This window comes from Bombus vancouverensis, chromosome 1, assembly GCF_051014615.1.
Source record: "Bombus vancouverensis nearcticus chromosome 1, iyBomVanc1_principal, whole genome shotgun sequence".
NCBI lineage: Eukaryota > Metazoa > Arthropoda > Insecta > Hymenoptera > Apidae > Bombus > Bombus vancouverensis.
Window position 1 is genome coordinate 2,510,483 of NC_134911.1, and position 15,543 is coordinate 2,526,025.

Consider the following 15,543-nt stretch of genomic DNA (forward strand, 5'->3'; position numbering starts at 1 on the left):
GATAAATTGTTTCTGTGTTTATAGGTATTAGGAACGTTAATAGAAATTACAAAACAGAAATAGTACATCGTACTTCGTCTATAATTCGTAACAGATTTATATCGGCATGATGTATAGGTCTATATATATACGTAGTATATAGAGAAAGATAGTAATTCACATAAGATACATTTTTAGATATTTTATTCATTTATTAATTTATTCGAGAGCAGAATTCCCAATATTATTCTTTTTTCTAAATGCAGTTTTTGCTTCTATTTCATCGACCATGTTGGACGAATCAGTATCTTAGGAAAACCAAGCTAAAGATAAAGAACTTCAAACTACGTTTTCGATTTATTTTTGTAAGAGAAATCATCTCAATATCTTTATAATAACGTCATTGCAGTTACACTCTATACGTATCTATCGTATAGCTATAAATAAATATGAAACAGACGTAATAGGAATAATTACACGTTAAAACAATAACGTAAAATGAGGTAATAGCAATTGTTGAACAATTACGGCAGGTATTCGAGAATCATTTAACGAAGATTGTAAAACATCGATATTCGAACATTATAAGAGGATGGATAATAGCACTGTTACAAGTATTCATACAGTAGAACCTCTGATATCCAAATTTTGATATTAATTGTAGCATATGCATACATAATGCTGGTGAAAACGAGTTTTAATCAATGAATTTTAACGATTAAAGCTTGAAATATTAAAAGTACACTTGAAGATAGTGATTAATATTAACGAAATTAATTATTGATATTATATATAAGACTAACCAGTTGATGTAATCTGAATATGAATATCTTATCATAATGGAACACGCGAGAATGTTAAAAACTTTATATAAATTAGTTGCCAAAGATATTAAGTGGACGTTTTCCTATCCTTTAATCTGCAATAAGGTTGATATAATCCCATAAAATGTATAACATAAAAAATATTCATGAGAAATGTATAGATTAATCGTCAAAAGTACCAGATTATACCAAATTCATCAATTTTCCAGCCAAAAATGCCATATATTGAACATATATTTACACGTTCAATCTTTATTGTTATTATTCTTTTATAGTATAACACGTACATGTGAACATTTTCTTCTCCGAACAGAGAAGAATTCGTCTTCTTGTCTTTTAAATTTAAATAACAAAGGTTCTACTGTACCAATTCAAAATTCGTAAAACAGTCCTCCTCACTTAACAATTTGTATCAAAGCGCATTAAAACAATCAACACGAATAAATTACATAAATAAAGTACACGCGTTCGACGTACTAATTCTCAACAGTACAACCAAAGGGCAACTTAAACCATCGCAGTAATTGGAAGCATCTCGATCAGAAGCAGAAATCGAAAAATGTTTTCTATTGGACGGCGATCAATTGTATCGACGAGGACACAGGTTGTTCCAAATATTCCGATCATGATGCGCGATGTTGAAATTTAGAGCTCATAAACGTCACGTCCGTTAGGTCTACCCGCAGGTGGGCGACAGGTACCCGGACTAGCATAGGAATGGATAATGTGAACCCTGAGGCGTACATCGCTGGCACTTCGGCCACCATCCCCTCGTGTTCTCCTTGAGAAACTCACCGTAGTCTTGCAACAGCAGTAATGGAAAAGCTTGACGTAAGCGCTGCGAAAATGCCGGTCTGCCACACAGTAGAGTAAATTGTTGAAACAGGATTTCGAGAGAGCAAACCAGGCCAAATTGTAAAGAACACGAGCGCTTATCGGTCGGAAGGAGTTAACGCAGACAACGATACCGAACGGTAGCCAGAATATCACGAACATCACGCAGCTGTACATGTTTGCCTTGGTCAGTTCGTAGTCCCAGGAGAAAGCGACCGGTGGCTTATAGGAACCCCTGGTAGCGTGTCGGACTCGAATCACCAGCTTTACGTACAGGAAGGTGGTCATTAAAGTTGGCAAACCTACTAAAACCGTAGCCCCGATTATTTGTTCCATGGCTATCCCACTGAATCGGCGACGGCAGAAGTCCGGTCCTACGTCCAACGATGATTGCAGAACTACCGTCATTACAGATATCAGCCAGACGCTGATGATGGTCGCTGTTACACGGCTTGATGTCAATACGGCATACCTGCAAGTATCATGCGTGTGAAATAAAAGTCTTGATAATAATTTTCTTTGAAAAAATAGTTTAATGGTTGGAATAAATATCCTGATAGCGATAGAGGTTCCCATTTCACATGTATCTAAATGCAGCCTATCTACACATGTGTGGATGTATCCATAGTTCAATTTGTATCATTTTTAATATACGTACACTTCTGTATTAACGTATCCATGTTTTAATTCACAAAATCTGTTACTGATATCAACAACATCAAAATAAACGTGTATATTAAATTGCTACATAAATTCTGTAGTCCTCCTTGTTTATATAAGGAAACTGTTTTACGATGAATATGATACTGTTATCGATATATGTAAGTGTATGGTTCGCGTTTCTAAGGCTTACAAAAGATAAGAATAATGTATTTTCATTAGCCTCCTTCTAACCAGGAACGTTTTTATAGTAACAGATTTTCATCTTTCTCGAACATTACGAAACAATTTAGATGGAAAAGATTGAATATAATAGTTTAGAATGAAAAATAGAGTCGGCGCATTTTTTTTAATGATAAATATGAAGATGTTTATAAAAGAAATATAATGCATTATTCACATACAGTGGCCTACGAAAGTATCTTAACATTTACCACAGAAATTTTTTATGGATATACTATGTATGTTATACAAACATTCTGAAATATCATTACGCAGCTGTCATACTTATATTGATAAAATCTGAAACAAATCTGAAAGTATATATAGAAGTTACAGGATATTTATTACAAATAAGCAACTAATAAAAAATTGATATATATATATATCACGAATAATGATTTTAAATATATGGTAATTATTTATATGAAGGCATACGTGGCTGATTCTAACAACCTTGAAATATGTTGTCAAGGTCAACCTTCCGGTGGACGAATATTAGTCTAACCTAACCTATAACTTATTGATTTATATTGAAAATGACGTGAGTTCGTGCTCGCCACCTATATGCAGATGCGTTAGTTATAAGAAATAGTAACTAGAAGATAATCCTAGTTACAATCGATAGATTTAATCGATAGGCTTAAGATGCTTTTTTGTTTTTATCCCTAGTTTTTGTAAGCGCGTGCAATGAAGGTTTTTTTGGCTCACAACGGTGTGATAGATTTATCCATTCAATAAAATAATAACTATTGTGATCCTACCTCTGAGCATAGAAATATCAACAATTTATCTTACCTTATTTACACTAAATATGATTGACATCATCAATGAATTGGGTTTAGGTTTGGCCATGTAAGAATGCGGTCAGCTATCTGCCAGAACGAAGTGTATACTAAATTTAATTAAAGTTTTTTTCAATAGAAGAGTTATTCCAAATCATGATCATGACGATATATTTCAAGATCATAAAAATCGATGAGGTATGCTCTCGTGCAAATAATTACCAAACATATACTTAGTACTAAAGATGGCCTCACTAATGTATCTTACTAATATAGTTAATAATTATCTGTTCAAATACTTTGTTGACTTTTGTGAAATGTTGATGCTTGCAATAAATATTTTGTAACTTTTACGTACACTTCCGTTTAGAAGTATCTAATTCCATTCACAATAAATCGATTTATTGTTAGGTGATAAAGGAAAGGAAAATTTTTAAGTTCTACCAGATAACTATCTAAAAGAAAAACAAAGGTTTGAAGTAAAAACTTGCAAACGTTATAACTTGCAAAAATAATGAGTTAAAGCATCGGTCTTATAATATCCTAATTTAAATTTCATTATAATACTTCTGTGATAAGTTGATAAAAAATTCCGATTAATATTTGAAGTCTGCCTACAGTCCAAATTCAATTTACAGAATTATTTACAGCATTAAAAAGTTAATAATATAAATATCCAAAATTAATTGGAACAGTTATCGAAAGACGTGATGAATATGGATGAGAATGCTTAATTTAATTATATCGTATGTGTACATATAACTGATGAGGTTATTGTAATATTGGATACATATACATCTTTTATAGTGTAAGATTTCAAATAAAATAATAATGTTTAGAGCTCTTAGTATTTTCCTAAGAATTTTTCAGGTTTACCTAATTTCTTATAAGTGTCTTAACACTTATGGTCGATGATGTGTATTATCAGATTTATTTCTTTTATTAACATAGTCATAATAATCGTGTTTCGTTATAGAGCTAATGAAATCGAAATGTTTCATATAACATGCTCGATACGAAAGTAAATAAAACAAATAATAATAATGTACTCTGGTGAAACTCATGCAGCAACCTGCTGCCAACATAATCTTAATTTTGCATCGCAAACTATTCCAGTAAATGTACTTATACATATACTTCAGTATTCATGTACTAAAATTTATACAAATTAAAATATGGATATATTAATATGTGCACATGGATATGTTAACATGTCATTTTAATCACGTTTAAAGTCATAATCTCTGTCTAATACTGTTTTGTATTTATGAAACGTTCAACTATTTCTTGATCGAAGAAATAGTTATTAAAAAAAAAAGTATCGATGAAAATTAATGGATCTTAGGTACACGCAAATTTGAGACAAGAATGCACAGAGCATTATCGTGGAATTTGAGACGCACCGAAATATGTTTGGAATCTCAAGTATTCCACAGATCGACTAAGGATAAAGTCGTTATCTAATGCAAGAGCTTTGAGTCTTCTCACACATTGCAGTAGATAGGGGCTCCGGAACTCTGTCAGCTACGAATTTCACGCTGTTAAACTACGGGAACGTGCCATAGAATGTGAAATTAGGAACTCAATCGTGACATTGGTAGGGAACTGCAAAGCAGATCCACATCAAAGTCAAAGTGTCAAAAGAGATCCGAGGCATCGCACTGGTGGAAATAGCTTTCTATCCGGGCGTAACTTGACTGTGACCGAATCCATTTGTCGCTTCGATTGCTGTATGGACGATGATGAAATATCATGCCATTTTGCCACTAATTTCCATGTGCAAATTGTTCGTCTATACAGAGTGTCTTTTGTGTAACGGAACAAGTGACTCTTTTTGGAAATAGGTATTACAAATACAGATGGATTTTCATTCTGTGTAGAATGTGCAGAATCTTAATAATTATGGTGATTTATGCTAACAATAAACGTTGAAATTTTTATATTTTTAAAATAGCTATTTGAATGCTGAATTGATTCTTATAACTTTTTAAATACTTCCTTATTTACAATGACTCACGAAGGTCATAGGAAATTTTTCTGAACAGGTATATTTATATAACTTTTAAATATTAGCGGTATAGTGAATAACGAATACAACTAAAAAGATGGGAGACGGAAGAGGTTTGTCTCGTTCATTAATTATTATAATAAAAAGTTAAAATGTTAGTAGTGCCATTTTCAATTGTCAAATAGAATTATAATAATAATTATAATACCTAATGATAATATACCTTCCTGCTCTATGTTAATTTCATTAACTTCCAGACAGTCATTTGATTATATGTCTTGTTTACGATAAACAAAGTTTTCTGAGTTATCACTCTTCTTGAAATGGAACAAGGAGATTCAATTAAGTTTCGTCGTAAATGTGGTAAAACTTCCACGGAAATATTTCAAATGATGAAAAAAGCGTAAGACAATGCTTGCTGATGCTAGTAAAGTATTTGAGTAGTACAAGTATTTTAAAAATGGTCGTAAATGTTTGCACACTGACGTGAAGGATGGGACAATGTCAATAATCTCTCATTTTAAGGACATTTTTGGCAAAAAGATTGGCCTTGGTAATGCATCGTTCTCCGTACTTTCCGGAACTCTTTTCCGTCGACTACTTTCTGCTTCCAAAATTAAAATTAAGGGAAAACCAAATTTTGAAGGGGAAACGATTTGACATACAAGCACGTAAGAGTAGTCCTCAACAGCATTCCGAAAGAGGAGTATTTTATATACTTATATATACAGGGTGGTTGATAACTGGTGGTACAAGCGGATTCTACGCGAAAAAAGAAGTCGAAAATATAGAATAAAATTTTTTTTTTTAATTCTTCCATCGAGACAACGATCTACAGTGAGATCCGTCAAAACGAGACGTGATAAAGTGCACGCGTACCGAGCGAAAATTCAAAGTCGATTTTCTCGAAAACAAAGCTTCAAACGAAAAATTTTTATTCTACATTTTCGATTTCTTTTTTCGCGTAGAATCACTCCCTTTCCGCTTGTACCACCAGTTACCAACCACCCTGTATATGAAAAATATATTTGTCAAAGCCACAAAACGTGTATCGAGAAAGAAAGAGGATACGTAAGACATTAAACAATAAAATTTGACTTACATACGATGATTACAACTATATTCATAAAATTTTGGACCACTCTGAAAATATACATAGAAGTTAGAAATTCTTTGCTGCGAACATAGATTAATAATAACTAAAAATTAGAATATAGTATATATAGTTGCTTTAAACATATAATAATTTGTACTAAAGTTGCTCGCACTAAATATTGACGTCTATTAGTCTAATGGATAATTGACCGTTTAAATAATTTTGTGATTTTTGTGAAGTGTATGTTTGCAATAGATATCTTGTAACTTCTAGATACATTGTCGAATTTGTTTCAAAATTTACCAATGATGATAATCTTCTCGTGCTGTATGTCGTATATAGAATTTTTTGTACAATATAAATGATACAGATAACGTTTTCGTAAGTTGTCGCATACTTTTGTGAAACACGACTATACATTGCAATTATTTTCATATTTTCTTTTACCTTAAAGCATAGTTAAAAAGACTATTTGATATATTAATGTTTATTCATAAAACAAGGATATTATACGGGTATATATAGTCTTGTCCTTCTTTTTATGTAATTTTTCTAATTTTTATAAGCAATTTGTACTACAGTATTTTATTATTGACATATTGCAGATATGAGGTAATTTAATCGTCATATTTTTTTATCATGAATTATATTCGCAGAATGTATTTGGAAGATGATCGTGCGATCTAATTTCCTAAAAAAAGGCAAATTTTTGCTCGTTACTATTCTGCATTACCAGCCCAGAGAACAATGGCGTATTTACGATCCCAATTCAAAGGTGTCTGCACTAAAAGCTCACTGAATTCTGTATTGACGTGTTAACGAACCGGCTAAAATAGTGATTACGGTCCCTATGCTTTGTGGTTTAATCCTAGCCTTTAAAGAAGCTATTCAGAGCGTTAATTCGTAAGTATTTATTAACTGAATGAACGTAAGTCAATTAAAAATATAAAATAGTTTGTAATTTGTAAAATTATTTCATATGCAATTAGTAGAATTGGAGAACTAATGCTTCAAAAAACATCATTGATACAAAATGAGGGTAAAGTAATTTACAATATATTATTGGGCTGTTTGAAAAGTGTGTAGCATTTTTTTTTTTTAATTTCTATCAAATACTAAAATGTCTGAACTTGCTCTTAGTTGAATATTGAACAGGAACATTGAAAATTCATTGATTTATTAATAATACAATGTTGAATTGGAAGTGTTGAATTAAAACTGGAGTGTTCATCTATATCATTCACTGAATCTAATACAGTCTTATTGGATGTTACAAAACTTATTCCACAGCCATAGTCAAGAAATTAAGTACTGTAAAAAGCTGTAGAAGCTATGCAATGAAATTTATTACCGAACATGAAAAATTTTTCAAGCAAAGACTCGTGATATTATATGTAGCAAAAAGTCCAATTTTAGTTAAATCTTTCTTAACTTTCCCTATTAATCGTTTTGAACAATCTAATATTTTATCAAGATATAAAACGTAAATTGAAATAACAGATATTTTATAGAATTTCACTACACAAATTAAAAATACAAAAAAAATTTTCATGATTTATGAAGAATAGCCTTTTTAGTATTATAGTGACATAAATACTGATAAATATTGATATAAATAGTGATATAAATATTCAAGAATAAGAATGAAAATACTTAATGAGACACCTATAGGCAATTCTATGCTCAATCAAACGAATAGAAACATAATAATCTAAAAACTTTTCAAGCAAAACAGTTATATTGTGCTACAAATTGAAGGGATGCCATACAAAATTTCACAAGATTGTTCACTTTATGTTTTTAAAAAACGCGATTACTATCATTGTGGTTCTGCAGCCACATATACTTAAATAAAAACTATGTAGCACATTACTAGGTTGCTTATTCTCATAAGGTGTAGCATACTCAACTACTCAATTACCCAAAGATAGTAGTATATAATCAGATTAAATAATAAAGAATATAATAAAGCACATACATGGCATTTATTTTTTCACACAAATTCAGAGAGTCACAAAAATTCATTGGAATATATGTTTGAACAGGGTCGAAGGGTTTAATTTCTCCAAAACTTTATAAAATTATAAGATCTATACCTTCCAGTTGTATGTACCAAAACACCTTAGACGATTTGTTGGAATAATGTATGTAAATTTGACTTATATTCAAACTAATGATAAATTAGTAATTAGAAACTAGTGTTGATTACATTTTTATGAAATCTATATGCTATAAATTTCAATTATTTATTAGAATACATAGCAATAATATATTTCATTATTTACAATATATAGGTAATATTAAGCACATGCATACATTTGCTACCTAAATATTATTTGTTGTATTAATTTGAAATTGTTCTATCAGTTCGAAAGGGCCTTTTTAATCACTCTTATAATTCGACAATTGATGAATTTGTAGAAAAAGAATTGGTCAAGTGGTAGAAGAGTTCTATAAAGTCTGATGACTATAACAATTACATAAAAATAAAATATAGAATTCGATACTATAAATTCATTGAAAAATTTACATATAAAATATTCCATTAACGTAATGTTGGTCTTTAATGGATGAAAGTACCTATATCAATCATCAAATGATACATAAAAATAAATGTACAGAAATGGCTGAATGGAAGGATACGGAAAATTTATCGTCGTCTTTTTGCTCACGTTTCGAATACGCGATCTATTACGATATTAATTTTAAATATGAGTGATGACAAGACAAAGAATGAATTGCTGAACATGCTGCACGAGTAACTTCTCAAACATTGTTCTTCCGTACGATAGTATAATTTATCTGCCTCGAAAGAGATATCGTAAATCTCTCAAAATCAGATCTTCATAAAACCTGATCAAGCAGAATTTACGTGCTGCATGTAGCTACTGGTAGTTCGAAAATACTGTTATCGATTCTTGTAAACGTATACCGGAAAAGATTCCTGCTCCCTAAAATAGAGACCTATATAACAATAACTAACTATACGCAGTTGAGCTTTATTCAAAAAATTCGTATTCACTGAAAATGGCAGCTATACCTAATTTTTTCTTTTTTTCACGAAGATACGATATGTAAGCTATGAACAAGTCGAGTATTATCGTACTTCTCTAGGACGAGTAGCCTGTGTAACGAAGCAACGGAGAATTCAAACGGAGAATCCTCGCAATTCCGTTTTGAGCATAAATTTGAAAAAATTCCAAACTTTCTCGGAAACTCGAAAGTAGAAACGATAAATTTCTATGACTTTTTTATATGAAAGTCTGAAAGGATCGTGCATCTATTCTCGATCGTTAAGCGAATGCATGCAACTGGATCGTTCGTAGATCTAACTATCCACGGCATGGCTATACGTGCAGGTATAAGCTTTACTTGGAAAGCATTTTAATCCCTTGTGGCCGCATTGTTGTTGGCAACAATAGTACTCAAAATTACGGTCGATTCTCTCCCTGCTAGTGTTTAGCGAAGCAAAAGATAAAGCGAATGCAAAGGAACAATTGCTATTGCTGCATTCCTCTTTACTGTAAGAACAGTAGCTCTTTTTTAAACAATCTTTCGTCCCTTTCAATTGCAAACGTTTCATATACCTCGTGTGCTTTGTGTGACTGCTTTCGAACTTTAAAAGAGTAAAGATTGGACTTTAAAGAGTATATAGGACGTACGTCGTAATGGTATCCACGATTTTTGGGTTATGCAAAGTACTATTGAACGTACGTCGTACTTGAAGTCTCCTACAAACTTACGATGTTTTAGAAATCGGAAATTTTGAAAGTCTTTTCTATGCTTAATGTTTATTTTGCATAAATACAGAAATACATTCCATAATTATTTAAGTAATTGTAATTTTCTAAATTTATCGGAAATAGAATCTATGTTCATATTTTCTATTCCTAGTGATTCCAGATTACTGTAATAAATTACAATGTGAAATATTTTTTGTAATGAAAAAGATAACGATAGTTTGATTGAAAAAATTGCTTAAAAGCTAGAACTATAATTAATAGTTAATAGAACTATTAAGAATTTGTATTACATTCTAGAGAAGTTGTGACATGCTTATAAAGTATATATTTTTTCTTTTAATATAACTGAGGAAATGGAAAAAACGTACTTTGATGCATAATTATTCATATTTGTTAAATAGTAGTAGAGTATTTTATAGATAACGTTTAAAAACATTTATCTAGAAACGAAAAATAAGGTATTTATTATTATATATATGTATTAAAAATGTATTTATTAAATGATATATTGTTAATTGTTAATCTATTATTTACATTTATCATTTAATTTATTTGAAATACTATTAACTAGTTTACACCTTTTACACGAATTTCCTAATTGATTCTAATTTATTTTATTACGGCAAATTTGTTTTTCCTTTTTTATCGAAAAGGAAATATTTTCGAAATCTGTCTAATTTGCAAATTCATATAATGTGCAATTCGTGTAAAATTTTGTTTATATAAGTTCTTTTATCTCGATGAAAAGATTCCAGTCACTTAACTAGGTTATCAATAAAGACATATCTATTATTCCATAATTTCTGCTTGATATTTGTCATAAATTATGAAGAAATCGTGGATATCATTATGATCTAAATTCTTTCGTTCTAAATAATTATTTGTGCTCACTAGTGACGTGTCATAAATTACGTGCTGCTCACTAATAGCCGCGTTTGTATCTTGGGCAGCTAATTATTAGCAGCAGCAGCTATTAGGGCAGCAATATAATACAAGAGAAGTTCGAAAAAAGTGAAAAAATTGTTCTAATAAGTAATAAGTGCAACAGAAGGAAGAAACGCTGTCATGCAACTTTTATTATATCTTTTCTCATCTAAATGTATTTATATTTGCACGAATTACCATAATCAAAGTTTGAGTATAGGGAATTTATTATTCGTTAAATTGGTATCGTAGAATTTACAAAATATTACTAGAGAATATACGATATTTTTAAAGTGAGAATAGAAATAAAATTTAGAGATTATTGAAAATCATTGTAAATAAAAGATGTTGTTACTTTAAATGCTTCTGTAATTGTAACTATGTAAAATTAGGTTAAATTATATAAATGTAAAATTCTAAAATGAGGTTATCATAAAAATAAAAATCCCCCTTCCCCTAGGAAATAAGTTCTAAACTAATCGAAACAGAAATAATTTAAAATATTAACATGATTATACTTGAATTAAAAAGGAAAGATAATTTTAAAGAAACTAACGTACAATATTAAAATAAATATCTCTGTAAAGTTATATCGACGAATCAATAATATATTTCATGATTTTTACGACAGCAATGCAACATCCACGTTCTTAGAACATCTTCTATTGATAATGATTTTCAAATCATCATGTCAAAGAATTTAATAATAGGATTTTATAAATTATCTATTGATTAAACCCGAAATTCTAGATTATAGTGAAACTTATTTCTACGTATTAAAATTATTTCGATATCATTGATCAGTATTGCAAGTCCCTGATTTGCGTCAAGTGACGTTTGTTACGTCCCAAACTGATTGTGCTTGGATCGCGAACTAATCGGGTTAACGAGTAATCGGATTACAATGCGATTACATTAAGAGGGGTTGCCTTTTAGTTTTTCTACATTAATTAGAACCGTTCATAGAAATCAAGGATTTATTCGATTCTCAACATTACAATGACTACTCTTTAGATACTCTTTTCTTGTGAACTAAAATATCTAGGATTTACGTAACAGGATGTATTAAGTAAACGTTAAAACGAAAGAAAGCAAAGAGAGAAGCAAAAATTGAAAATCGTTCTTGATTTATATTAAAGAAAGAATTACTTTTTCATCCATACCGTTACCTTCCATTCCTTTATTTCTTATTATGTGCATGTAATCAAAGAATTATTCAACTAAATATTATTTTAATGGTTTTAACTTTTATCTCTACGCATATAGAACTTCTGGGGTTTTTTTGACTGGAAAATATATACAAACAATTTGTTTAAAAATATTCAGATATTTCATTCGGAAATTAAGTGTTAATATTTAAATGTTTGTAAAATCGGTGATATTTTGATGTAATAGATCCAATAAATATCGCTAGCGCATGGTTCCTTTTCCCTTTCTTGTCTGTTACATTTTTATTTTGTTGAACTTCGCATAAACGTTTCACTCTTGAAATGTGCACATTCGCAATTTCCATTTCAGCTGCAGCATCATTATAATTATCATTAACCCATTGGCATATAGAGTGTCTCGTGAAAACCTTTGGACACGTGCCACAGAAAGATTTGATGTATATTTATGTTGTATGTATTATACAGGGTGGTTGGTAACTGGTGGTACAAGCGGAAAGGGGGTGATTCTACGCGAAAAAAGAAGTCGAAAATATGGAATAAAAATTTTTCGTTTGAGGCTTTGTTTTCGAGAAAATCGACTTTGAATTTTCGTTCGGTACGCGTGCACTTTATCGCGTCTCGTTATAACGAATCTCATAAAAATTTTTTTTTTTTAATTTTTCCATCGAGACAACGATCTACAGTGAGATCCGTTATAACGAGACGCGATAAAGTGCACGCGTACCGAGCTGAAATTCAAAGTGGATTTTCTCGAAAACAAAGCCTCAAACGAAAAACTTTTATTCTACATTTTCGACTTCTTTTTTCGCGTAGAATCATCCCCTTTCCGTTTGTACCACCAGTTACCAACCACCCTGTATAAATTCCATTAGCACTGATGAAACGCTACTGATACGATTATATTGGTAAAAGTCAAACCAATGGAAAAATGTATATAGACATTATAAGATATTCGCTGTAAATATGTATTTAGTAAAAAGTTAATGTACAGCATAAATAGTCATCTCAAAAATATGATTAAAAAATGGTCACATTGAATACCGAAGCTTATCAATATAATGCATAATTGTCTGTTTAAATATACCCTGCGAAATATATATTTGTACTAAATATCTTGTAGCTTCTATATACAATTCAAATTGATTTTAAAGTTTAGCAATATAATCATAATACACGAGTTTCGTATCAATGCTAACGAAGCAAAATGTTTTCTATAACACATACATTTATAAAAGGTTTCTACAAGTGTTGGAATACATACTTTAGCTACTGTACATTTATTGCATACATTGTACACATATTTATTGTACACATTGCCAGACAGTTCGAGACATCGTGGTTGTTTCTTACTAATTCGGATTTTAGCAGTTCAAGAATTCAATGCATTTAACGTTTCCAGGGCTAAATGCTTTTTGAGCAGTTGGAAAAGATTTTTCATGGATTATTAATAGCAATAAATGGTAATTTTGATCGCGAAAAAATGGTTTACACAGGAACATTTAGCAGAGAAAACGTTAACGTGAGAAAATCATATGTCAATGGGTTACAATTAAAATTGATCAAAAACAATGGTTTGTACGTTGAATTGTAGTGAAGTGTAGTATGAGTTATAGTCCTTACCTTTCGGGTGGTAAACACAAACGAGTATAATTTTCTGCAGCTATAGTGGCCAACGTCAACACTGTCACGAGAAAGCAAAGTGCCTCGAGAGTACATTCAAATCGGCATGTGCTTAATGACTCTTCATGTCCTGCCAGGATCACAATCACTGATACCGGTATTACAAGGCCTGTTACTAATAGATCTGCCAATGCAACGTTCACTAGAAACGCATTTCCTGGAACGAGAGAATATAGTTTGGAGTTAATTAAAATGGATTACCGTATTAGTTAATTGTTAGATGAATTCTGAGAGTATCATATGATTGATATGCATTCAAGGAGCAATGAAGCAATCCAAAGTAATTATTATTGTGCGCAATACATTACATCGAATGTTGTTGAATATTCACGTTCACAGTACATAGCATGTATTTTTAAAAGTATAAGTATTATCACACTTTTACATTTCACATAGGACATAATAATCATATGATGAAAGAATTAAAAGTTTGACTAAATCAGACATAAGCGAGTTGTTGATAATTTCTTTTGATCTATTTTCATCTAAATTTTATTATTTTCATTTTCAACAATTTATTTGAGGCGAGCACTTTTGAAAGGTCTTGCTATTTTGAAATTTTAAATAATTTGTGGCTCTGCATGAATATGTTATTCATATGAAACGTGTTCGATTGCTTTACTTTCATTTAGAGATATTTTATAACATAAAATTCTATTCGTTCATATTTTATTCGATTAACACATTTTTTGTGTCATAAGCAATGCGAGATTTTTCAATGTATTGACTTTGGAAATTGGAAGTTTAATTCATGTTTTTATAATGGATGGATAAAATAAGAAGTACGCTGAATTCTATAAACAATTTGACATTTATTTACTATCTATATTTATTATTTATTAATTTATTATTTTACCAAAATTAAAATTGTACAATGTAAGTTACATACATTGCAGTAAATATAAATATGTACACAGGTATTAAATCGAACTAGGTATTTACCTTTTGAATCTTTAATTATGTATCTATGTTATTAACACGTTCAATGCGGGAAGGTTCCTACGATTCCTACTCTCTGTGACGAATATTGAAAAAAAATTGTTTAATTGATTTTACTTCAAAGATGTCGAAAACAAATATTAGATTGTTAAAAAATATTTTTAGAGAATAATGTCGACAGACGTATAGACGTTGTTACTGAAGTCGTTGTTACTCCTCCATACACGTGTGCATGATACATATAATGTCTCAACATTGAATATGTTAAGCATAACTTCATTCGCTTCATTTTTATAAACAATTATTCAATACCACACTGAACGAAAATTATTTTACATTATTGTGATATCGTAGAATAGATTTGAATTAGAGATCGGTTGAAATTAGAAAGCACCGTGTACGTCGTCTTTCGTGGTTTGTTTACATCCAAGAGCGCCTAGTAACAGCGACGCAAGAAAAGATAAGCAGTGTCAAAACAGAGGTACGGTTTCATATTTCAAGGAATCGAGAGGCCAAAGTATGTGAGCCGAAAAGTGTGTGTGTGTGAGAGGACGAGAGCAAGAGCGAGCACGACCGGGCAGGATTGTATTGGCGAAGATCAGAGCTAATTGAGTCGTTGAAGAGTAGAGTCGTTAGAGCTTTCGAGTTGTCGAAGAGTAGAGTCGTTAGAGGTTTCGAGTCGT

The 15,543-nt window shown here is 30.8% G+C and overlaps 1 protein-coding gene across 1 annotated transcript in view; it reads right to left on the reverse strand.

Annotated features, from left to right (window-relative positions):
* Positions 1–1,448: 1,448 nt before the first annotated feature.
* Positions 1,449–15,543, reverse strand: part of LOC117160564 (adenosine receptor A1) — a 378,459-nt gene continuing 364,364 nt past the window's right edge. The window contains exons 6-7 of the mRNA XM_033341395.2: positions 13,862–14,078; positions 1,449–2,109 (exon numbers count right to left, since the gene is read on the reverse strand). Of these exons, the coding sequence (XP_033197286.2) occupies positions 1,449–2,109; positions 13,862–14,078 (878 nt within the window). The remainder of the gene's footprint in view (positions 2,110–13,861; positions 14,079–15,543) is intronic.